The sequence below is a fragment of the Eschrichtius robustus genome, chromosome 14 (assembly GCF_028021215.1).
Source record: "Eschrichtius robustus isolate mEscRob2 chromosome 14, mEscRob2.pri, whole genome shotgun sequence".
Classification (NCBI taxonomy): Eukaryota; Metazoa; Chordata; class Mammalia; order Artiodactyla; family Eschrichtiidae; genus Eschrichtius; species Eschrichtius robustus.
The window spans coordinates 72,526,226-72,552,163 of record NC_090837.1 but is presented as its reverse complement, the minus strand read 5'-3'; the positions used below and the strand labels follow the sequence as shown (position 1 = coordinate 72,552,163).

The window sequence follows — 25,938 nt, the reverse complement described above, 5'->3', positions numbered from 1 at the left end:
GGACTAGAGGCCCTCGCTCCCCCGTCCCACCAACTTGTCCCGACCACACCCGCTACCCCCGACCTTGGCTTTCAGCAGTCCTTTCCTGAAAGCCTCCTGGAGCTGGGACTGGGGGCCAGAGCTCCATGGTCCTTCAGAGGCCACTGTGGGCAACGGCTTGTGGGGTCCTCCACCTCCTCGGGTCTCCTAGATCCAGATGAATCCATCAACCTGTGTCATAATCCATTGCTGCACAAAAATAACTTTTTGCATTTTCTTTTTCAATAATAGCAGTGACCAGGCTGAGGCTTGCTGCCAGGCGTGGATGGGAAATTGGGGCTTCACCCAGGGGATAGAAATGGGGAAGAAGAGGCCATCAAGATGATGTATTTTAAGCAAAAACTAATTAACACTGTTTTCCCAGAAAAGCTGGGCTAATTAAATTATTAGCAACCACACCCTGCAAAGGACTCATCTGGGCATCTGCTCACTTAGATATGCATCCTGTTTCCCAGTTTCAATAATTCCAGTGGCAAACAGAGAAAAGCATCAGGAGGAAGAATTTTAGCTGGAAGGATCTATGACCCTGTGAACAGGTACAGGATTCTTTCTGTCACTTTACAAAGGACGCATTGCCAAGTACCGGCTGGCTGCCCCAACCAGTGATAACACAGTTGAGAGCCGGAGACCTGAGCAGGTGATAGGGTGCGGGGAATAGGGGGAAGAAGGTGCCTGGAACAGTGCCTGGAACCACCTGGTCCCTGATGCACCCGGGCTTGGAGGGGAGGAGGGCATCGGCGGTGTTTAGCACGTGTCACCTATGGCTCACTGTGGGCAATGTGGACTGAAAGCTGAGAAGGGATTGGAACAAAATAAAGATGTGGTCTCTGCCCTCGAGGGGGATGTGACCCTGATGGAGAGGCAGCAAGAGAACCATATATTCATGTGTGTGCACAGATGTGCACATACACACACACACACACACACACACACATCCTGATCAACAATCACAGCTGGAGTGCAGTACAACTCAGCCCCTGACTTCTGATTTTCCTGCGGAGGCAGGGGTGGGACTGAGCAGAGAGGTGCATCAGGCCAGGAAGTCTTCCTGTAGGAGGTACCCAGTACCAGGGTTTCTGCTGTGTCACCATGGACCCTCTAGCCCAGACAGGTGTAAACTTGGTGAGGCTTCATGGCTCTGAGCTCTCGGAGACCCTTGGAGAGAGGCTGTGGCAGTAAGCACAGGCCCGGAGGCAGCAAGAAGCAGTCTTGAGTCCCAGCTGTTCCTTTTCCCTGCTGGGAGAGCTTGAGCACATTGCCTCATCTCTCAGGCCTCAGTTTCCTCATCTGTCAAATAGGATGAATGATAATACCAACCTTGTAGGCTACTATGAGGACTACGTGAGTTAAAATGCAGACAGTTAATTCAGCGCCTGCACTGAAGGGTTTGTCCATCATGTTAAACAAGCAGGACTTAAGGGGGCTGGGGTGGGGTGGGGGAGAAGTAATCATTAAACAGCTTTATTTGTATCTTTTTCTGGAACCGGTTCTTCCCTTGTCCCTGGATGAAAATTAAGGCAAGCCTCATAACTCTTCTGGACTCTCATAGGTAATAAAACGTCCAACAACCACTTTAAAGTCACAAAGTCCATCTCAGTTCTGTAATTTAAATGTGTGGCTCCAATACAAAGGCCAAAACATTCCACTCAGAGTTGAGTCTCCTCCCATCCCCCAGTTCAGTCCTATCACAAGTGGTAACGAGAGTGAGTGAAGAGCGAGCGTGTGGGTGTGTCAGTGTGCACACGTGTGTATGTGTGTGTATGAGTGTGGGGTCAGCCTCACCTCTCGTCCCCACCTTGCCCTTTTACTCCTGTTCCCCGCTCTAGCTGACCCCGGTTTCCCACCCCTGGGGGGGAGGGAGGATAGGTGATGAGGACAGCTTCCTGTTGGGGGCGCTACTGTGGTCAGTGTCCTTTCTGGACTGGCAGCTGTTTGGAGCCTTCCTCCCATGAGCACTTGGGTGGGTTCTATCTCAGGCCCTTCACCACCCCCCCACCCTGTCTTGCTTAGGATCTAAGACACCCAATAGGAGGTCTTCTGGCATCCTTTGCTCTGACAGACTCTGGGCATTCAGGCCACTTGTCTCTGCCGTCAGCGGCAGGTCAGCCCTTCCCTCATCCCCACGCTTTCTCTGGACACATCCCTCTCTCCAAATAGCCCCACTGAAACCCCAGTCACTAGCCTTGGGCAAAGGGCAGCCAAATGGAAGGGAGGGAGGGAGGAAGGAAGGAAGGAGGGGAGGGAGGGAGGGATGCTCCCAGCCCACCCTCAGCTCTTTCTGAAAATCCTGCCCTCGTATATACGGCCCCTTTCTCAGGCTCTCCATCCTCTGTCATACCTGGAGGACGAGGCTCAGCTCAAAGTTAAAATCGCTTTCTGCCGCGTCCTCTGGCAAGTGCTACTCAGTCTCACTATGGAATGTATCATCTGTTGTCTTGTTGAACCAGCCAAGATTGGATGGGAAAAGCCCCTTGTTTTGTCAGTTGCTGATGTGCTCAATAAATGTTGGCTCACTCTTACTGGCATAGGGCAGGTCTGGTCTGGGGATATACCCCATGACCTGAGTCAACTTTCTTTCCATCCCTTACCTTCCCTGCCTCCTCTGCTTCCTCGCAGGGGACTTGTTAAGATCAGATGAAACTACTGCTGTGAAAGCCCCTTCGAAACTGTTATGCCTTCCGTTCATCCAGGTGCACTTCGTCTCACACAGGGCACCCCCCACCTGCCTCGTTCCCCAAGTTCTTGGGACCTAGGCCGGTTGCCCACAGCTCCACGTCCAGCATGTTACCCTCCAGCAAGGCCACACCCACCGTCGCCTCTGCTGTGCCGCCTCTGGGGCTGTTCCTTGTGCTCTAAGTCGCCTCGCCACCGTCCACCCCTCCCTCCCACCCTGTTCTGAGGCCCCAGGCTTGGAGGGTATAATAGTCAGTAAAAAAAGTCAGACAGAGAAAACAAATATGGTATATCATCACTTAGGTGCGGAATGTAAAGCAAACAAACAAACTGTTGAATACAACAATGACAAAAAACAGACTAGACCAGTCTAGCCTCCCTGCTTTGTAGGGGCGGGAACTGAGGACCAGAGTGGGCCTCTGACTCACCAAGGGTCCCACAGGGGCAAAGCTGCAATTGCACTCGGCTATCTGACGCCCTTCACACTCTGCGGAGGAGGTGGGGGAGATGTGCACATCGGTGGAGTGGGGAGTCTTGCAGAATCCACTTGTGTCAGATCCCATCCCCACAGCCCTGCGTCTTTGCGCTGGCACTGCCTTTCCCTTGGGGCCCTACACTTCTCCTTCCTCCACCCAGGTTGCAGGCAAAGGTCGAGGGACACCCACTTCCCAGGGTGCTGGGGAGAAGGGTAGAGAAAGGAGGAGCCCCTGCTGCCCTCTGCTCCCACCTGCTGCTGCCCCCGAGCCTGCCCTCTGCCCTGAGGAAGGGGTGCCAGACACCCAAGAGAAGCCCCCAGGGGAGGGCTCCCTCAAAATCTCACCCCGTCTGCCTCTGGGCTGGGCTTTACCTCTCAATTCCTGCCTCTTCCTTGCAAGCCGGCACAGGAATCCCCCTTTTGGCAGGGCAGAAAGGAAAGCTGGGATCGGGAGAAACAAGCAGGCAGCCCAGGGTGCAAACTTGAGGGAGGCGCTAGACCTCAGGCTTATGCAAAGGCAGGGCTGGCACCCGAAGCTGGGGCTTCCTTAAACGTTGCACCCAGGGCATCTCTCTTGTCTCACCCTCAGCCCTGGCCCTAGAAGAAAGACAATCTTCTACCCAAAGCCCCCACAAAGCTCTGTACCCCAACAGTCCGAATTCCAAGGCTGAGACCCAGCAACCAGCCATGGGGAAGATGATGACATACGCTTCTCTTGGGAAGGTCCCTCCTGAATCCCTCTCACCCCAAGGCCCCTGCTGCCGACGTGGCCCGTGGTCATCACTGGGGTGGTCAACCATGGCAGGTGGCCCTGGATGCCACCTCTCCTCCAGCCAAGACCAAACCCCTCACCAGGGCTCTGGGTGAAGAAAACAAAAGAAGGAATGGTCTCCTTCTCACCTGCACCTCTGTTCCATTTCTATGGTCCTCACCAGACCTACTCATTCCTTCCCCAACCCTACCCCACCCTCACACTGACAGCTCACATTACTAGAAAGTTCTTTTTTATAAGGATGGCTTCTTGAGAGCCAAGGTTTTATATCAGTGTGATCTTTCCTCACTTGATTTAGAGATAAGTCGGCATTAAAGAATATTTGGAGGAAACCTTAAAAGTAATGCTACAAATACAAACAAAGTACTTCCAAATAAATATCCCGGGGGTCCACATTAAAGAAAAAAGACTCATTCTCAGTCAGCACAAGCTACTTACACAGAAACTGTTGCACCAAAGTCTAAGAAACACTTGCTCTTAAGCAGGTTAAACAAAAGCCTTCGATCTTATTTCCTCAGCTCTTTGGCTGAACAACACTTTTCTTCCAAGATTTTGATATAAGTACACTCAGCCCAGTTCAGATACACCCCTTCTGAATTCTGATTATGTGGGCTCCGATGGCATGAGGTCAGAAGTCCTATGGGTGCCCCACTTCCTGAGGACCCTTAGTGCTGTGTCCCATTAGTCCCAGCCCCTTGACAGAGCTCGGCACCAGGCATCACTCACCCACAGACACCTAAATGCCCTGAGTTAGGGCAAGATAAAGCTTCCAGGGACAGGTGGGGGACCTCAGCCCTGGACAAAGGGAGTAGTGGAGCCTAGAGGAAAGGAGATTTGACATGATGGGCCTGAGTGAATGACTTTTTAAGGGAGGAAAGAACATTTTACCCTAAATTTAAAAGGGGAACTTTGGGCCCTGGGATGGTGGAGGGGGGGAGAGGCAGTGTTGCTAAGGAGCTGGAGAGGAGATTCTTCAGCCTTGAGGCCTCCATGTGGCTTTTCTTCTAGAATCTCCAGCTGAATGTGGAAAAGACTTTTAATGAAGCAGCGATTCCTGGTGTCTTGGTGTTGAGGCCTCAGCCACCAGCCCTCCTACTGGACAGACAATTACTAGTGGCTGACCATGGCGTGGAATGACCCGAGGGGAAGAGCAGACATTGATGGGTCCTGGGAAACTCTCCAGGAAAAGGAGACAGAGAGAGGGACAAGAGGAGAAATACTATGGAAGGCAGGGATCTAACAAAAAACAAAACAATATCACCATCATCATCTTCTACACGGCTAATATTTATAGAGCGCTGACTATATTCCAGTCGGTGCCTTACACACGTGAGCGCCTTAAATCCTCAGAAAGACCTATGAGGCAGGTGCTATTGTTATCCCCACTTCATAGATGAAGAAACAGAAGCACAGAGAGTGTAAGTAACTTGCCCAAAGTCACACAGCTAACAGGTGCCACAGGAAGCCCAAGGGCAGGGGTTCTCCTCAAATGAAATGTTAGCTGGAAGCTCGAGGTATGTAAAGGTGGAAGAACTTCAGCTGTGGCTGGTTGGGGGCAGGGAGGGTTCTGGGACAGAAAGCGCTCAGGAAGTGCAGGCCCCTTGGGAAGGAACATTGCTTGCAAGTGAGGCTACGTGCAGGGCAAAGGGGAGCGCGGAAAGGAGAGTGCCTGTAGGGGAAGGCTCTGGTTTTCTGCTTCCAGGTAATGGAGAGTGCGGGGGAGAAGCCAGGGCCAGAGGCCAGGTGTCATCTTGGGGCCATGCAGTGTCTGCTGGGGTGCAGCAGCTGGGGAGGCCTGGGAGTGAGGCGAGGACAGGGTGCAGGTTAACTTGCTGTGTCACCTTGACTGGCCACGGGGCGCCCAGATTAAACATGATTTCTGGGTGTGTCTGTGAGGGTGTTTCAGATGAGATGGGCATTTGAACTGGTGGACTCAGTAAAGTAACCAGCCCTCCCCTGTGTGCGTGGGCCTCATGCAATACCTGGAGGGTGTGGATAGAGCCAAAAGCAGAGGAATGGAGAATGTATCCCCCTCCTTCCTGCCTGCTTGAGTTGGACATTGGTCTCCTCCTACCAGTGGGACTGGAATTTTCCCCATCGTTCCCTAGCTCTCAGGCCTTCTGGACTCAGACTGAATTATACTGTTTGCTGTACTGGGTCTCCAGCTTGCAGAGGGCAGATCATGGGACAGCTCAGCCTCCAGAATCATGTGAGCCAATTCTTCCTCAAAATAAATCTCCACATATATAATATACATATGATATATTCTATCATATTATATATGATGTATTATATATATCATATCCATCCCATTGGTTCTGCTTCCCCGGACAGCCCTGACAATCACAGCTGGACTCTGTCCTCCTTAACCTCCTGAGGGTTATGGAGACTAGGAGTCACGGGCAGAGCTTGGGTGTTTTCTGAGAAGTCTGTCCTCCTGGGCACTGCGATAGGAGGTGGGAGAGGGGTGGAGATTCGCAAGGCTGCCTTTTGGCCCACGTGTTGGGTAGGCAAAAAATCCGAGGAAAGAGAGCCACTCTCCCAGCCCCAGAAGGCCATGACCCAACAGAGATTAAGTAGACAAAGACAACAGAGGTAGTCCAGGGAGATGTTGGGGGAAGGAGCCTGGTCTGCCATCCACATGCTTACAGTTGGCAAACCAGGGACAGGGAGTGTCCACATGGCTGGCTAGTGGCGGGGCAAGGACTAAGAAGCTATGGTTCCTGAAGGAAGAGACACAGATGGAACTGCGTGGAAAACAACAGACAGCATTTTGGATCATCTCACTCGAAAGAGAACTGGGGATTCATTAACCTAATGAAAACCATGGACTTTAGTTAATAATAATGTATCAATATTGGCTCCTCCACTCTAGCAAATGCACCTAACCAAGGCAAGATGTTAATTACAGGGGAAACTGGGTGGCCATGAGAGAACATATGGGAACTCTCTTTATTTTCAATTTTCTGTACACCTGAAACTGTTCTGAAAAATAAAGTCTCTGACTTTAAAAAAAAGAGTTCATTAATATGGGTTCTGCTCGCAGTTTATGAGAGAAAGCCATCTTCCAGTTCACTGACCCACACTTTTCTGAGAATAGACTCTAGACACCGCAAAGAGTGTCTGACTTTGGGCTCTTAGGAAGGAATAAAAAATCCACTCCAACTTTCAAAAATCAAATTCCTTCTCTCCTGTGGAGAAACTGAGGAGCCTCCAGTTCAAAACACAAGAGGTTACATTTGAAATTGATCAAAAATGGGAACTTTCCGCTTTAAAATCCATAAACTAAAGTTCAGGAAACAGGTTAATGAGATGATTCTTCACAGAATAGAACAGATTCTTTGAGAGATAAAGAGGTAAAAGAAAATAATAGATAAGAGAGGAGGAGGAGGGAGAGGAAGGGAGTTGGGAGGGGGAGAAGTGGGGAGGCTGAAGCAGGGCGGGGCGGGGGGGGAGGAGGGAAAGGGAAACAGGTGAAGGACAGGGAGAGGATGAGGAGACAACAGACACTGCCACGTGTCCTGGATGAACACAGGTCTGTGATCGGCTTTCTCTGGACGTTTCCTGGGTGTGCACAGAAATAAGCACCCTCCACGAGTGAGGTGTAGTTAGCAATGCAGTTCATTTTTATTAGTTATAAATAAAGTACAAAAAATCCACCAAAAGTGAATCTAAGCATTTACACAATTCCTAATGTCTCCGCCTTTTCATTGATGCACTATTGCTTTAATATTCATAATAAATATTCTTCTAGCTTTCTGCTATAAAATAGTCTATGTAGCAAAATGTTGCACAGCACAACAGAACAGAACAGCAGGAGGATTACAAAAAAGGACAATCAACACTGAGGATAATCCTTTCACTTACCAGGGGCAACCAAATTACCCCCTCGAGGGCCTGGTGTCGCTGGCTCCATAGCTGAGAAATGAGCCACTGCCAAGGCCAGGGGTGGGGCTGGGGAAGGGGAAGGCTGGGGTGAGGAAGGGCAGGGGACAGGCCAGCCAGGGCAAAGGGCACTTCCCACTCCGACCCCACAGAGCAGCATAAGGCATGTCTGTCCAGGAGCCCTGCCAAGGGGCGGCATCCGCCAGGCCCCCTGCCAAGGGGCAGCGTCCGCCAGGCCCGGCAGTGTGGTGGTTATGCCCCAGTGGGCAACTCCACAGGCTGCCTTCACAGAAAGCAGGTAAGCACGGCTCCAGGGTGGAGGCAGAGGGGAAGCTGGGCAGGCAGCAGGCCGGAAGCCCAGGGAATGGGACCCACAGTCCAGCCAGAGCAAAGTTGGGGCTTAGGCACCCTGCACGGCCCAGCCACTCTTACAAGCCTGGCCAGGCAGCGTGGTGAATCTGGGCCTCCGCTCCCTTCCCAATCAGCACCATCCCAGGGGCCTCATGTGGAGGGTGGATTTCTCCACCACGCAAAGGCAGTGATGTCAAGAGGCAAGAGGGAAGGATGAGCTGGAAAGAAACAGCAGGAGGCGAGGCAGGATGAGGCTGACATGCAGAGTCGGAGCAGCTCAGAGGCTGCCCCTGGAGACAGGGACCTCCTCTTTCCCTTTGGCTCAAAAACTGCTGGGCTCACCGCTGTGCCAGGCTTTGAAGCTACTGCTTCCTCAAACTCTCCCCTCCCACTCCTCCTGGGGAGCAGTGAGATTGGAGGCCCACACCCGTTCTCCACAGCAGCCCCTCCTGCCCACAGCCCCCTTGGAGCAATGGCAGAGGGCGGAGGAGATGCTGGGAGGAGAGACCATGGGTCCAAAATCTGTGCCCCAATCTGCTGTCAAGGGCGATGCCTCAACAACAAAGCCTCCTGGAGAGGGTAGGATGGGGGTGCCAATCCCAAACACCATAGTCTGGGGCTTATAGTCTGCCAACCCCGTCCCCATATCTAACAAGACACGGATTTCAGCTCACTCTCCAAATGACCACTAAACCTTGTGAAAGCACATGTCCAGGGATGTGTCCACCCATCTTGCTGCATGTAAAAGGACAGACATCCTTCCAGGTTTCTCCTTTGAGCAAATCCGCTGGATAAATTCTCAGTCCACTCTCTTCCTCTCCTCACCTCTCCTTCCCTCCTTCCCTGCACCCCCTCCCTTTCTTCTCTCCTAAGAGGATGAGGGAGCACAGCGTGGTGGGCTCCCACCGGCTCTGTGTCATATTCTATCCAAGTCTGAGGGACCCTAGAGAAACCCTCCAGTTCACCTTCCTCACCCCAGCCCAGAAAACTGAGACTCAGGGAGTCCAAGTGACTTGCTCAAGGTCACGGGGAAGTTTGCAGAAGAGCTGCTGAAAACCCAAGCCTCCTGACCCCCGGTTCAGAGCTCGTTCTAATAAATCAGGCTTTTGACCCTCAGACGCTCCTGCTGGTAATGTCCAAAGGGCCCAGTTCTGGAACCAGAGAGATTTGCAGCCCAGGTGGAGAGAGTGCCCCCGGACCTTCCTCAGAGGATGGGGGCAGGGTGGCCTGAGGTGTGGAAACGGGGAGAAGGAGAAAAAAAACAGGTTAATGATGGGGGGTTGGGGAGAAGGGGCAAGGATAGCAAGTGAAAGGCTTACCCCAGTCTGCTGACGAGTGCAAATTATATTTATATATGTGCTAAATACAGTCACTATATTGGAGTTTTTCACTAGGATCACAGCATACAGAATCAAAGGTTTGCATTTCGTATGGAATGTATCCAAAGAGGCCAGCACCACAGTAGGACAGCTTGCAATCACACACCCTGATAGTCTGGACGAAATAAAGTTCGCGGAATTTTATTTAAGTTTTTTTTTTTTTTTGTATTCGTAGTTGTTTGTCGTCGTACCAATGCATGCAAAGCATTCCACTCCCAGAAACAACGCCAAAATGAGGTAATAGGAGTAATAAAAAAAATTAGTATCCTTTCTAAATAAATAAATTATAATTAAAAATGCAAAACAACTATAAAAATAATTAAATAAGAACCCACGATATCTACAAGTTAGTCATAAATTATGATTGTTAAATATAAGGCATTTAAACTCACAAAACCCTGTAAACTAGCAACGTGCCATGTTTTTTGTTTTTTGTGTTTTTTTTTTTTTCATTTTTGTTTTTCTATCAGCTGAAATCGCTCTAGCATTTGCTCTACGCGCGCGCAGGAGATGAAACACGAGGGGGGGACCTGACAGACGTTGCTACAGCCCCACGCGGGGAGTGTCTGTCCCGCCGATAGGCGGGGGCTTGGGGGATTTCTTCAGGAAAAAAAAATCTGGTTCTTTTTCTTCACCGTTGAAAAAACTGTGCTTGTTCATTGGGCGTAAAGAGTTAAGAATACTTGCACGGAGGCTGGAAACATTTGCAGAAGAGGAGCTTGAGTCCCGCCACGGGTAGGGGGCGAGGGCTGGGCTGGGGGCCCAGCTGGAGGAGGAGCCCAGGCTCCGCCCCAGCCGCGCCAGGTGGCCTGGGTTTGTGGGTTTCGAAGATTGGCGTCCTTGGCGACCCGCTGCGGCCAGGGCTGCGCTGCGGCTGGAGGCCCAACTGGAATCCTGGGGCAGCTCTCGCCCCAGAAGGCACTCATGCGTCTCAGTCAAGAAAGGGTCTGAGTCCCTTGAGTTGAGCGGAAGGAGGACGACAGGGGGCTGAGGCCGAAGCCTGCCTCTTCTCCAGTCTTCCCAGGCTCCCGGACGTTGGGGGGAGGGGGCCTCGAGGGAGGAGAAGCACAGACCCCTCTCCTCTCTTCTCACCCGGCCTGGCTGCCGGCTGAGGAAGCCGGGGGCTGGGAGGTGCCCACCTGCAAGGTAGGAGGGCCCCAGAGAGATGGGCATGGGGAGCTCCGGGATCTTCCCCCAAAGTCAGAGCTGACCTCTCCCCTCTGGGTGATCTTCACCCCAGTCACTGCCTAACGTTAGCCTGGGGCACTCAGGGAGCCTGCAGAGAACTGGGGGGAGGAGGGGACCCATCCCACTCTCAGCCTATGATACAGGCGTTAGTGCCTTTGGGGAAGGTTGTTGTCAACAGCTTGGTGGGCACACAGCTCTCCCACCTTGAAAAATGTGTTGCTGTTAGGGAGGATCAGAGAATGTGATTGTTGGAAGGAAATTTAGCAAGCATCCAATCCAACCTCTTTGTGTGCAGCTGAGGAAACTGAGGCCCAAAGAGAAGGAGGCAGGTTCTAGAGCTGCCCACTTTGTCAGTCAAGAGCCAAGACGGAAGCCAAACACCAGCTCCCGTTCCCTCCAGCCTCCCCACCAACCCACCACCTGCTGGCCTTCCAAGCCAGCCTGGGAGAGGAGAACAAAGAACTGAGACTAAGTGGGGAGTGACCTTCCCTGGACCGCCCTGCCTACCTCTGGGTCAAAGCAGGGTAGGGAGAGTTCCCAGCTTCCCGGGGCTGCTGGTAACTAGCTCTCTCCAAAATCCCGACAAGTACTTTCCCACTCATGGGCTCTCCAGCCATTGGCCCTGGAGATGCTGTTCACACACTGGAACCACTGAATGGGACAGTATAATGCTCGTGCCATTAACATTGGATCAGACTAGTCACCCTTTGCGCACTATCGCCTTGGCTCCTCAACCGGACTGTAAGCTCCTGGGGGCCGGGGATGCCGTCTCCCTGGCTGTTGTCTCCTCCAGCACCTGCACTGGCAGGTACTCGGTACAGATGTTCTTGTTCTGAGTGAGATCCTTGAGTCACCCTCCTTCCAGAAGCCATGACCCCCACTCTCTGCCTGCAGGGGTCCAGAGCAGCCATCCCTCCACCTGACAGCTCCACATGTGCTAGAAGTTTCTACCTCAAGCCAAAATCTGCCTCCCCATCATTTTTACCCATTGGCCCTGGTTTCACCCTTTGTAGCAACAATGCAGACTCAAATTTTCTTAACCTTATGGAATTTCTTCATATATGTGATAAGTATCCTGTTCCCCTTCGTCTTCTCTTATTGATATAAAGGCATTGAGACTGGGGCAAGGGGTGAGGGGAGGGGGAGGCTTTGAGGGCAGTGCAAATGAGAGAGAGAAGCAGTGAGCAGGAGGGGCAAAGGAAGAGAGCAGAATTCTAGCTGAGCTGGTGTTTTCCACAGATGGACAAAGAAAGTTGGGTTGGGGTTGGAATTTGGTGGACTTTCGCATCTCCATTCTCTTGTCCTCCCATCTCTCTGCTCCCTTTGAGATTCAGAAAAATTATGGAGTGGTTCAGAAAAACACACTGTATGGTGTCACTTGGAACTTCCAGGTCTTGTCTCCCACCACCCCCATCCCTAAACCCCAAGGAGGTTCCCAGGAAAGAGCACAGAATGCGTTGGGCAGAGAGTGTTAATCCTCACAACATCTAGGTGAGGTAGAAGAGGTGGAAATGGGGATGCACTGTTGTTTCTCCCCACTGTAAGGAGAAGGAAACTGAGGCACAGAGAAAGAAAGGTTATCAAAGAGTCAGAGAAAGAGCCAGAGGCTAGGAACGCAGGGCCTCCCAAACCCAGCCAAGGTGGTCTCTGGGCCAGGGACATCTCTGAGGGACTCCATCAGGATTTGAGACATTCCAAAGGAAGCTCAAGATCCTCCTCGAGGTCCACGGTGTTTGACCTCAGCCCTTGCGTGCTAGCTGAGAGCACTTTGGCCAAGACCAGGTGTCCATCACCTATGCTACTTTATCTTTAGCATCTGGTTGATTTTTTGCATTAGAGAGGCAGTGGCCAAATTGCCTCTTTGTGACAGGGCATAAGCACAGCCAAAAGGAAGAAGCTGGCGTGAGCAGGGGTATCCTGGCTCCGAGGAACCTGGGGCAGCTCTAGCTGAAAGCTGACGCCTCCTGGTTCAGTGTAGAACTGGGGGGAGGGGGGGATGGTTGGAGCTAAGTAGATGGGCTCTGGAAGTGGGGAGCCCTCCTTCAAGACAGACTTCTCCCCTTCGCCTACTCAAATGCTGCCTTCCCAACCCCGGCTGAGCCCCTCAGAGGCCCACCTAAGTCCCCATCTGCTCCTTTTCCAGTCCTCCTCTTTCCTGGACGCCCCTCCACGCTCCGTGCACTGTAAACATGAGAAAAACAAAAGCCAAGAGAAAACAAAAACAAAAACAAAACGAGAACCCCCTCCCGCCTCCCAACCTGGGTGAAAAAAAATCATCCTTTTTCATCGTAAACAGGATTTGGCTTTTTTCTTCACCTTTGATTCCTTTTTCCTTTTCTCTCGTAAAGACGGGAAGATTCGGGCTGTCGTTGGTTGGTTCAGTCAGGCACCAAAACAAGAAACTCAATGAGAACTATTTGGTGCGGATTCGGTAACAGCGACATGTCCACCACAGATGACTAGAGCACCACACACGACATTTTTCTTAAGCTAACATGCTCTGGCTGCCATCCACAGAATTAGCTAGAGACCCCTACATGGTTTCTACGTGGTCAAGAGGTATATATACAATCCTTCAAAGGACAGGATTGAGGGGCCGGGCTATCAGCTAGGACCTGCAGGATCACATCTAGATTCTCAGCAGCATGGGCCCCCCCTTCCCACCCCTGCTCCGGGCACTGCCAGCTCCCTCCCTCCCGCAAAGCAGGCGGATGGACATGGACGGACGGACGGGGCAGTCACCACTCTGGACAGGTGGGCTTCCCCCACCCCCTCCTTTCCTCAGACACGGATACCACCAACTCCTCTTTCCACAAAATGTGCTTGCAGGCTTATCCTCTACATCAAATGGCTCAGAAGGCAAAGTTTGGCTGCAAGGGCTATGGCCGTGGGGGGACCTGGTGAAGGAAAATGGGGCGTCCACTGGCTAATTCCCCCCTCAGCTGTCAGCTCCCAGTTGTGTCTCAATGTCCACTCGGCAGATGGGGCATTTCTTGCTCATGGCGAGCCACTGGTCCACACACAGTTGGTGAAAGAGATGCATACAGGGTAGGCGCCTGCAAGAGAGGAGGGTAAGTCGGAGGAATGGTCAAGGAGAAGGGCCCCAGGCTGTGCCAGGAGCCAAGGGACACTGACTGCTCGGGGAACCAGGAGACTCACTCCCAGGACCACTGGGCGACTGGCCAAACAAGGTTTTGGGGGCTCTGCCATGGAGTGAGGCTGTGGCTGGGATGGGAATTCATGACAGGAAGGAAAGCCCCAAGGCCCTCCTCCTCCTGGTCCTCCAGATCAACCTGAAATGAAGCCAGGACTTTGTCTGAGATCCATTCAGGCCAAATGTCTCTCTGTTCTCCTAGCTTTGTGTCCGGTAGTCCACACCATGGGCACCACACATCTAGAATGTTCCACATCCCACCTTCCTAGGTTGTCCTTCCTAGGACAACCACAGAGCACACCGTGCACACTTGGCACGTTCACACACGTGCACAGGCAAACAAGCACCCCTGACACACGGTGCAGGACTGATCACCAATCCCCATGAAGGAAGAGGGGGGACTCAAAAGGTGGGGCTCCTACCTCACATCTTCTCCATCTTCCAGCAGAGACAGACAGATTGTGCATTTCTCATCTGTGTCTGACTCCTCCCCCTCTTCCTTCTTGCCCTTGCTGTCCTGGGGTCTTCGCTGTGTGAAGCAGAGGAAGAGCACCGACTCACCTGGTGGCCCCTGTCTTTCATCCACAGCCTCCCCCTCCCTTTCAGCCTCTTTTCCCTGTGAGTCAGTCACTTTTTAAGTTCTGAAGTAACACCCAGACTTCTGTGCGCTTCCCAGACCCTTCTCCCTGCCTCCTCCCCATGCCCCCTCCTTGCTTCAGGATACAGAGTGCAGGAGTGGAGCAGAGGAAGAGGCCAAGCAGTTTTTGTTGTTCCAGGCAATTTATGTCCCAGGTATAAACTTTATACTGTCCTAGAGGCATAGAGTTTAGAAAGGAATTGAGTACCTAATGAACCAATCTTTGGAAAACTATGGCTTGTGCATAAACAGCTTCCTCTTCTCTAGTCCCCTCATGCTGTCCACTCCTCCTTACATCCTTTCCAGCCTATATCCTTGCCTCCAGACTTCTCCCTCCACTTTCAGGTTCAGCATGCTTCATCTATCCATCCGTCCATCCATCCTTCCATCCATTCATTCTTCTTTCCCTTCCTTCCTCCCTCCCTCCCTCCCTCCCTCCCTCCCTCCCTTCCTTCCTTCCTTCCTTCCTTCCTCTCTTTCTCTCAACTAATGTCTATTCACTTATTCATTCATTACTAGATGAAGGCAGATTTCCTCCACTGGGCATTACCTCCTATAATTTTTTTAAAAAGGTATTAATTTTTAAAAAAGGTAAGCACTAGTTCTAATACCATGTTAGACATCATGCAAGCACTCTGTTTATACTTGTTGACTTTAATTGTCCTGTTTTAAATTCTGTGCTAATTATTTGAAGATAGTTAACTACTATGTAGAAAGTTCCAGGTTCTTAGATGGTGTGGACCATGGCTCACCCTTCTTTAGATACTGCCCCACACTTGGTCAAGTACAAGGCACATCATTGGTGCTTAAAAAAATATTCTGGGGAGGAAGGAATCTAATCAGTGAATGGAATCAGCCCACTTTCTTGTTCCCATCTCCATGCTATGCAGTGAAACATTCTGATAATACCCACGGGAGGAAAACTAAACCTTTTCTCCCCTCTCCAGGGATAAGCAGACTTAAAGGTCATTTTGCCAAGAGAAATCTGAAGAGTCACAAGATAAAGACCACCCAGAGAGTGACTATGACCTTCGGGCCAGGCCTAAATGCCAGGTCTCCCCGGTCTGGTCCCTGGTCCGCAGCTCCGGAGTCTGAAGTAGTCTGGGGAATTGTGTAACCTCATTAGAACATACAAGAAAATCTATACCTTCTGCTCTCAGCCTCCCTGTGCCCTATACACCCCACTGCAATAAGTTTACCCTTAACCAGAAAATCAGAATTACATCCATAGTCCCATATAATTGTCATGGGTTTGGAGTGTGAATGGAGTCATGATGATCTGCCTGCCTAAGAACCCAGCTCTGTTTGCTGGCGGAGTGGCCTTCTTTTAGTTGGCCCTTTGAGAAAAGGGAGTTCCATAAAAAATACCATTGAGACGATTTTCTATTGTTTTCTCCCATCATTATTCAGGATTTCCTTTTTTTTTAATTTTATTTATTTATTTATTTATTTATGGCTGTGCTGGGTCTTCGTTTCTGTGTGAAGGCTTTCTCTAGTTGTGGCAAGTGGGGGCCACTCTTCATCGCGGTGCGCGGGCCTCTCATTATCGCGGCCTCTCTTGTTGCGGAGCACAGGCCCAGCAATTGTGGCTCACGGGCCCAGTCGCTCCGCGGCATGTGGGATCCTCCCAGACCAGGGCCTGAACCCGTGTCCCATGCATTGGCAGGCAGATTCTCAACCACTGCACCAGCAGGGAAGCCCCAGGATTTCCTTTTTATAGTTAATAATTTTAACTTAATAGTCCTACGTTGTTTTACTATATCTAATCTATATTTCTTTAAACTATATTGTCTCTTTTCAAATCTTATTCTATTTCTTCCTTTGTATTTTTAATCTTTTAGGTCTTCCAGTTTTTGTCTTCTCTTTTCATTATCTATGTAACTTTTATTTTAACTATAAGTTTCTTCAGCATTTTTAATTTAGTATGTATTTTAAAGGTTCCCACACAGAACCTTATGTGGGAACTGTCCCTTTTGCCCTTACCTTCTCATTTTCATTAACATTCCATTTTCACTTTGATGTTATTGACATTAATTTTGTATGTAATTTTCATATCTTTTCCTAATTCTTGTTTTTTTATATTTTCTTTTTGACTATATTTTTATTTATTCTTATCGTATCATTGCTATTTTAAAATATCCTTTTTTGTTTTATATTATTTTACTCTCAGTTTAAATTTTTTAATTTTTTTTATATTTTGGGGGATCTTAAATGTTATCATTTTGCATTTTTAATTCTTCTTATTCCTGTTTTTATAATATTTTATTCCCCTAAGTCTCCTTTTATTCTCATAATTTTTTTAGCTCAACTCTTTATCTCATTGGTTCAGTCCATTTTCCCTTTTCATTTTTAGCATTAGTTCTTTTCCTTATCTCCTCTCGGCCTGTTGAAGTAATGACAGCTGAAGTGTGCATCTCTGGCAAGAGTGAGCCTACCCTGGTCAGGAAGGTAGAAGTTCTTCCCGGGCTCCTGAACGCACCTCACTCCCTTCCACGTCCTTCTCCAGAAGCTTCAAGCTCTCCCTCCAGAGAATGATCATTTTCTCCATGCAGATGACACGCTTAATTACTGAAATACTGTTGTTTCCTCTATTAACATACTATCCATGACTGACACATAATAGATGTGTCAGTAAATGTTGATTGGAATCACTGATGGATAAATCCAGTGCCTCCATGAGGAGCTGCATTGACCAAGGTTCATGTCTTTGACATTGACACCATGGGTACCTGGGCAAGCCTAGAATCAAGGTGAGAGCAGCTCCCTACTCCTGAGCACTCACCAGGTACTGGGCACTGTGCTAAGCCGTGTATACGCACTGTCCCACTGAATCCCCAGAGTCCCCCTATGGCAGCTACTAACATATCTTTCCCATTTTGCATGAAAAAGGGCAAGGGAAGGGCCAGAAAAGCCAAGTAAGTTGTCCGGAGTTACATAGCTATAAGTGGTGGTTAGGGACTGAATGTTTGTCCCCCTCCCCCAAATTCATATGTTGAAGCCCTAACCACCCCTCCCAATATGATGGAGATGGGGCCTCTGGGGGGTAATTAGGTCTAGGTGAGGTCATGAAGGTAGGTCCCCCATGTTGGGATTGGTGCCCTTATAAGAAGGGGAAAAGACACCAGAGCTTCCTGTCTGCCATGTGAGGACACAGCAAGAAGTCAGCTGTCTGCCAGCCTGGAAGAGAGCCCTCACCAAGAACCAAATGTGCCAGTGCCTTGGTCCTGGACTTCCCAGCCTCCAAAACTGTCAGAAATAAATGTCTGTTGTTTAAGCCACCAAGTAGAAGGTATTTTGTTATAGCAGCCCAAAGACAGTAGTAAAACTGAAATTCAAAACTGGCCCCGTCTGTTTCCAACATCTAGTGCTCACAACCATTGCAGCCTATGGCCTCCTGAGGGGGTGAAGATGGGCTCCGGCTTGACCACCGGGAGCATTTTCCTGCTCCAAGTTTCTCAGTGCTTGTCAAGCTTTTAATTCCTAATTTTTAAAAAGTATTTATTTACCTGTTTTCATAGCAGACTTTATTTCATAGAGCAGTGTTAGTTTATTCGAAAACTGAGCAGAAAATACAGCGTGTTCCCTCTCTTCCCCTCTCAAAACTCACAGAGTTTGCCCTATTAATATCTTGCACTAGTGTGGTACATTTGTTACAACTGATGCACCAAGAGTGATACATCATTATTAATAAAGTCCATTAATTTACATTAGGGTTCTAAGGGTTTAACAAATACATAATGTCATGTCGTGTCCACCATTACAGTAGCATAAAAAAATAGTTTCACTGCCCTAAAAGTCTCCTATCATCCACCTATTCATTTGCCTATCCCTCTCCTAAAGCCCCTGGCAACAATGGATCTTTTTACTGTCTACTCTTACCTTTTCTAGAAAGCTGTGTATTTGGAATCATACAGTATGCAGCCTTTTCAAGTCAGCTTCTTTCACTTAGTAATATGCATTGAAAACATATTTTCTGCATCACATCTATTCATGGCTTAATAGCTTATTTTTTTAAATCATGGAATAATATTCCATAATATGGGTCTACCAAAGTTTACTTACCCATTTACTTATTGAAAGACAGATTGGTTACTTCCAAATTTCTTATTTATTTGAATTTTTTTATAATTTAACTCCAATTCCTGGGCTCCAATCCTACTCCAGAGTCTTGAGCAATAACCCTGGAGAGTCTTCCTCCACAGGCTTAGGGTAGAGCCTGTGAATCTGTGGCTTTAAAAGCAGCCCACGTGAACCTGACGCTCACCGAGGACTGGAAACCTATGCTCTGAAGCCTTAGCCGCCTGTTTGTCCACATGCAAGATTGGACTTGGAATCTTTTCTAAGGCAAATCTTAGCCTTCAGTGCAGGTGCTCCCTTGGCCCTCCTCATTCAGATACAAACATTCATCTGCCTGTACACCCACTCACAAGTCCACATGCACACACACATACCCAGCTCCCCTCCTGGTCACACCTGGCAGAAGCAAGGGAGAAGACCCTGGGAAGGTAGCAGAGCTTCAGAGCATCTAGCCAGAGCAAAAGCTTCTAGATTTCGGACCGTGCCTCTCGGTGGAAAGCTGGGCCAGGGTCAACTAGATCGTCCCCACCCCAACCCCAACTATGCAGGCTGACCTGCTGGTTGGCTCACCTTCTTGTACTTGTGGGGGAAGGTGAACCTCTCAATGGTGTTCTGTACAGCTCCCCGAGTCACATTTCCCAACCTGTCCTCGAGCTGCAGCAGCTCCTACAAAGAGAGAACATGTGGATGTGTGCATTCTGCACGTGCAAACACGCACATGCACTCATGATAAGGAGGAGGGGCACTGACAGACTTCTGCAAAGCATTCACGTCGTCGGGAAGAACTTGTCAGATGCTCAAAGACTGCGAGATCTCTACTCACTCTCTTTTTCTCTCTGCTACTCTCAACCCTGAGGCTACGCCTACCACCCATGCCCTCACCACCAGCCAGGGAAGGAGGGGACAGTGGCATCTCCACCAACCCAGCGGGAGCCAGGCTGACGGGAGGGTCCCCAGACAGAGGGGCGGGGCGTACCTCATAGCTCTCCCGCACAGCGGAGGTGTGTCTGCTGGCGTTCAGTCCCTGGAGAGCAAGGAAGTGAAGCTGAGGGTAAGGGTAGTTTCGGATTTCATGGACGACCTGTTGGGGAGAAAATGCCTCAGACAGGATTCCAGGCTCCAAGAGCCCAGCTTCTGACTCCCCCTCCCGTAGCCAATCAGCACACCCCTGAGATGTTGCGGTGTTCGGAAGCGCTGTGTTTCCTCCTCCTGTGTCCCCCTCTCCTCATCAAGAACCAAGCCTGGGCCGAACCAGCCCCAGAAAGAATGACAAAATCAGTAAAGTAACAACTAGCCTGAGTGGGCATTTATTTCATGGCAGGCACTGTTAAGCCCTTCAAACGATTAATTGAATCATCTCACCTGATCTGTAACCTGGGTGCAATTGCTATTCCCATTTTGCTGATAGGGTAAGTGAGACACAAACGGATGAAGTAAGTGACAGAACCGTGGTTTCAAACCCAGGCAGTCGGATGGCAAAGTTCACTCCCTTCCCCTCTGCTCTGTACTGCCCAGAACAGGGTGGGGCAAGTGAGGGCACAAAATTTAAGAAGACACCGAATGACTCGGTAACCAAGATAAATAATACTTTAATGTAGTATTTTTAAATCAAAATTAATGCAAAAAATCCATAATGAACAAATTATCAAAATTTTAAATAAAAACAGGATCTGATCCTTTCCTTGCACGGCCCTGCCTCACTCGCCTCACCCTGACCCTCACCCTGTCTCCAGCTGTGAGTCAGACCTCCTCAGCTTACTCCTGCACGATCCTGGACTTAATCTTTCTATGCCTCAGTTTGCCAATCTGTAAAACAGGGATAAAACCTTCTGTGTGGTGTTTTTGCCAGGCTAGTGATTAGAACAGTGCCTGGTATGCAGTGAGTGCTCACTAACCACTAGCTTTTATTCTTGGGAGATGGTGCCTCATAAGGCGAACCTTAGAACTTCCGAGCTGACAAGGCTTCTGGGATTATTCATCCAAGCCTCTCATTTTACAAATGAGGAGACTGAGGTGCTGAGTGGTTAAAGGGCAAAGGCAAGGGCTGGAAGGGCCGAATTATGCTCTAGGGCAGCAGCATGAAGAAGCTGTCTGGAAATAAGATTTTCAATCAGCCTTTCGCTGCTTTAGTGGACTATCTTCACCTTCATTCCACACAGCTCGGGGGGATGCCAGGTATGTAAAGGCCCCAAACCCAACCGGATCCTCCCACAGTCGCCTCACCCTGCAGCGCTGAAGGCCGGCCCCCTGCACAAGGCAGCACCAGATCAGCAGGCAGCCCCAGGGGCCACTTCTGGGGTCTCTTGTGTTCTCCACACCAGGCATCTTCATCCCATTTCACGGATAAGTAAAACCAAAGCCCCGGGAGAAGCTGACCCAATAAATTAACTAAATGAGGCCACATGGGGTCCAGGGACTACGCTGCTTGCTCTTAGCCCTGAGCCTTCCCCCCACCCTCCCTCACTCCATCCCCACCCCCCCAGACCGGGGCCTGCCACAGGGCCCCTTGCTCCACCCCCAATGCCCCACCTCCTTTCTGCAGCGCTGGCTTCTGGTCCAGCAGCTTTGCTTTCTTTCGCCTTCAAGCCCAGTTGGGAATAGGAGCTGGGAGGGGAGGGGAGCGGCTGACCTGCCTGTGCTCAGGACACAGCCGGGCAGGACACAAGGGAGCCACAGGCCTCAGCCCACCATTGGCACCAACAGGCAGCAAGGGAGTCAATTTCCTGGCAGAGCCTCTCACTCACCATCTGCGTGGAGGAGGAGTTTCGGGGAAAGTGGTGCATTCGAGGAGTCGCTAGGTAATGCTGATAGTGCTGAGGCATGGGCCGCACCTGGAACTGAGCGGGACTCAAGCCGGTGTCCACACTGAGATCCCTGCAGGGACACAGCCACGGTGAAGCACAGGTGATCCGGCCATCGGGTTGCAGAAGGGACCTCAGACATCAAGCCCGTCGAGTAGAATCAGAGTCACAAACTGCCAGAGCTGCAAGGGATTCAGTCTCGCCTAGCCCTGCCCCTCTCTTTATGGCGTAGGGAACCGAGACTCAGAGAAGGAAGGGCTCTGCTAGATCGAAGGAACTAGAATAGTCTGGGCCTCATACTACTTGAGACTAGTGCACCAAAGCTCCCTCCCAAGACAAAGCCCATCCCTGAGAGAAATGCTGAAAGAGGAATCCAAATAAGCCGATCACAGATACAGAGCAAAGGAATGACAGCTCCAGATAAAGTGGAGGGGGGAAGAGGCCATACTTTTACCACTTTGAGAAAATAATAGGAGAGGGACCTGCAGCTGTGAGGCAGGAAAGCTCTCCTGGACCACCGCCCCTGCTCCTCACCATACAGGAAACTCATTTCACTTAAAAATCAATCAACTGAAAAGGATCCAGTGTTCCTTGGAAAATGGCTAAGTTCCAGTCTGAGACAGAAAAAAAAAAAAATGTGCAAAATGAGATTGAAACATCTTGTCATAACTAAAAGCAAGGAAGTTATCAAGGTCAAGTCAAAAGGATTCGGGAACCATCCTGGAGAGGCTCCCACTGGCAGAGTTTGGGCATTTTGTATCAATGAGTGTAACTGCAATAGACTGAAATACATCATATAGGTTCCAATCCATGAGAATGAAATGATGCTAAAGAAAGCTGGTCCCCTTTGAAGGATGCTAGGGAACCAATGCTTCATTTTGAAAACTAATAAATAAAAGGGAAGAACCAAGCATTTATCCTGCCTTTCCTCTGTTAACTGTACTTCAGGGTAACCAAATCGTGGATGAAGGAAAATTGCTCTTTATGAAAGTTTTCTAGCTAATAAATGAATAAGGAATGACAATTATTTGTCACCTTCTCTCATCCCCTAAAGAAATAAAGGATCTGGGAGAAGATTATCAATTGCTACTAATATCACACAGGAGAGACAGCCAGCTATCTGCTGGAAGAACATAGCACCTCGTGTGAAGTGTTTTTTGCCCAAAAATGCAAGCTGAAGCTGAATCTGCTCAAGTTGCAACCTGGGTGCCAGTGTAGAGTGAGTTCAGCAAACCAAGGGGCGTCTGAGGTGACACCTCCAGAGCGTAACCAGCAAAATCCAGATGAGGGGAAACTACAGGAGAAAAAGCCTGATTCAACAAATACATTTTTTTTTAATATGAGGAGCATTAAAGGAATTTCTGCTTCCAGGTGTGATGTCTATACAGCATGACATATATATATTCCTACATTTCCTCTCTATATTAGCCCACATCCCTGGAACAACTCCGGATGAGTCCGTCACTTGGGACATGAGGTAACTCTTGGAGCCAGTTGGAAGCAAACTCAGAAATTCTTAGTCCAGCCCCTCACTTTTGCAGGCCCAGCGGAGGCCTGAAGAAGGCCAGTGCCTAATCCACGGCCCCGGGCTAGCCAGTTAGGGGCTCCAGGGTTTCCGATCCTCGCCTGGGCTCACCCCATGACCTGCCTCGGGGAAAGGAGTTCCCCGGGGCACCTCACGTGGCAGAAACTCTGACTCTTAGCACCTGCCCAGCAGTCCCAGGGAATCCAACAGATTCAAAGTAGCAGAGAGATGTTCAGGGAATTCTACCAAAAGCAAAGTCCCAAGGAACTGGGAACAGAATCCCTCCAATTCTAGGAATGCTGCGTGGAGAAGCAAAAGGCACCTCAGCCCTCAGATGAGACGGGTGATCTGCCCAGGTTGGGCCTGAGTGGGCTCTGGGATTCCCTTTTATCTTCTCATCAAAAATCCCTTCCCAAACCCAGGATCCTCGAACAGGGCTCCTTTGCTGAGGCCGAGCTGCTTGCAGGGGAAGGACGGTAGGAAGCTCTCACCCCTAACCCCCCTCTCCCAGGTGCCCAGGCAGGGCTAGGGCTGGGTGGCCGAGAGGGCTGCCATCTGCACTGGGGGCAGAGTCAGAACTGTGAAGCCAGGACTGAGTCAGAGGAGCACGATGAGGACGGACACACTGGAGCAGGGCTCAAGGTCAGGGTCAAGTTATCGGGCCCAGGCCAGAAAGGGGGGATTGGGGGGGATTTATCCCCCAAGGCCTGCTGCTCCCACACACCCCCAGGCCAGGATGCTCAGTGAGAGCAGCTGCTTGGGTAGGGCTAGAATCTCCTAAAGTAAGGCGGGGAGGGCCAGGCAGCCTCAGGCCTGGGGCTGGCCGAGAGCTGTTGGGGCATGCCAATTCCTGGAATGACTAGGGCAGAAGTCAGTGGCTTCTGATGATTCTCTAAAGGAAAGGGGGGTGCGCAGACAGACTCCCCACCTCCTCCCTCCCAGGGATCCTTGCAGAGGGTGGGAGCAGCCCCTCCTATAATGCATTTCCTGTCATCTAATTTCCAGACCTCACATCTCCTGGCAGAAGAGGCCTCCCTGGAAAAGAGGGGTGGGATGAAAAGCCCCTCGTCACCACTTGGCTGGCCCTTGCTGGAGCAGAGCTGATTACAGGGAGGAGAAAGGGCCTCCTACTTGGGAAGTGGGGACAGGACAGGCAGAAAGGGCCCAGGGTGGACCCGGGCAGGACTCAGCCCAGGGGCCTCCCAGCATCCCCTGCTGGGGCACAGGCCAGCCTCTCAGGGCCCCAGCCTCTATGTTTCTCCAGGCAAGCAGGGATCAGGAATGCAGAGCGACAGAAATGAGTGAGGAGCACAGGAGATTTGGCCAAATAAAGCAAGCTGGCGGCCTAACCCGCACCGCCCCTCCTGCATCTCAGCAGCAGCCCCCTCACCGCGTCTCCCATCCCCTCCCACTTGCCACGCTGGACCTTGTTCAGATCCCTCAGCCGTACACAAGGACCCCAGGTGCTCTGTGTGCTGAAGAGAATTAAACTGGATTGACTTGCCTGCTGAGGGACAGAATTTCATCCAAACAACGATTAAATCTTCCTAATTTGAATCTGCTAATTAGAAAAAGGCTGGGCTGAAGTTGGCCGTGGTGCAATCTATCTTTTAGGAGAACGGTAAATCTAACAGAGAAAACCTGAGAACTACCAAGGGCTGGAGACACGGAACCTGTTAAAGCAACAATTTCCTGCACCTAGAAGCGCCTTTAAGCATCCAGTCAACCAGAACTACCCTTTTGAATCATTCCTGGGTGTCCGGTCCTAGGCTGCTTCCAAAGCAACCTTTGCCCACACCAGTTTGCCTGACTAAATGGCTGAGTAATGACACTAATGCACGTCTGTTTTTTAAATAGCCCATCCCTTTCCGTTGAGGTTTTTTGTTTGTTTTTACATTCTTTAAAACACACACACACACACACACACACTTTTTTACCTCAAAGTTGCAAAAAATTCCTGGATACTCTGCACTCAGATTCCCCAAGTGTTAAAATTTTACTACCTTGCTGCATTTCTATTTCCTTCTCTCTCTCCATGTATATACATCCATACATACAAACACACACACAGAGTTCTCTGTGGATTTTTTTCCCTAAACTATTTAAAAATAAGTTGCAGGCATGATGCTCTTTACCTCTAAATACTTTAGTGAACTACACATCTTTTTCAAGTGTTCAGGTGTTTAGATCCAACCCTAGTTTAGGTCAGCCCTCCCCTGAGCTAGAACCTGTGAGTAGTGTGGGACCAAGTATCCAAAACAAAGCAATACTGCATCCCAGGGCAACAAAGACCTCTGTCCTGAGTGCAGGAGACTGTGGGAAGACTTCACAGGGGCCCGCTGCCTACAAAGACACCACAACCAAACCCTCAACCACTCCCCAGCCAATCTCCCCAGTCCTTGCCTCCAACCCAGCTGGCTCTATCTCCATGAGCCTGTTTTGCCCTGGCACTTCTCTCTGGACTCCTCAAGTCCCATGCCCTCCAGGAAGCCTTCCCTGACCATGCTAGTTCCTGAGACTCTCCATTCCGCCCCCCTCCCAGGGACCACTGGTTCACAGCACTCCCTGAGCTTGGGAAATGCTTTGCATTCCTGTCCCCTCCTCCCCTGCAGTACCATGAGCACTGAGCCCAAGGCTGGGCACATGATGGCACCTAGCCACATCTGAGCTCATTGCTGGAACCAGGACCCTGGGGGGCCATCTGGCCCTGAGGGTGGACAGGGCAAAAGCTGGGGCCTGAAGACTAGGACTCCGGCATCATTGAAGTGAAGGAAACAGGAACTCCATGGATCAAACAAGACCCTCCTCCCTCCCTCCCCCAGGGACCCCACTCACCAGTCAGTGCCCTCAGCCAAATACCTGGGCTGAGGTGTCTGTAGTTGGTGGCCGAAGTCGAAGCTGGGGTGGAGGCGGTGAGGGTGGACAGACACTCGCTCCTGACTCCGCCTGCACCGGAAGGGAAGGAGGAATCCAGGTGTCAGG

General features: G+C 50.3%; 1 protein-coding gene across 2 annotated transcripts in view; it reads right to left on the bottom strand.

The window, feature by feature from the left end:
* Positions 1 to 13,589: 13,589 nt before the first annotated feature.
* The window catches only part of ARK2C (arkadia (RNF111) C-terminal like ring finger ubiquitin ligase 2C), a 102,470-nt gene continuing 90,121 nt past the window's right edge, over positions 13,590 to 25,938 (bottom strand). For both annotated transcript variants that reach the window (XM_068563468.1, XM_068563469.1), the window contains 6 exons: positions 25,792 to 25,902; positions 21,375 to 21,504; positions 19,607 to 19,711; positions 19,201 to 19,296; positions 14,339 to 14,445; positions 13,590 to 13,818 (listed from right to left, as the gene is read on the bottom strand). In XM_068563468.1, the coding sequence (XP_068419569.1) occupies positions 13,701 to 13,818; positions 14,339 to 14,445; positions 19,201 to 19,296; positions 19,607 to 19,711; positions 21,375 to 21,504; positions 25,792 to 25,902 (667 nt within the window). In that variant the 3' untranslated portion in view covers positions 13,590 to 13,700. The remainder of the gene's footprint in view (positions 13,819 to 14,338; positions 14,446 to 19,200; positions 19,297 to 19,606; positions 19,712 to 21,374; positions 21,505 to 25,791; positions 25,903 to 25,938) is intronic.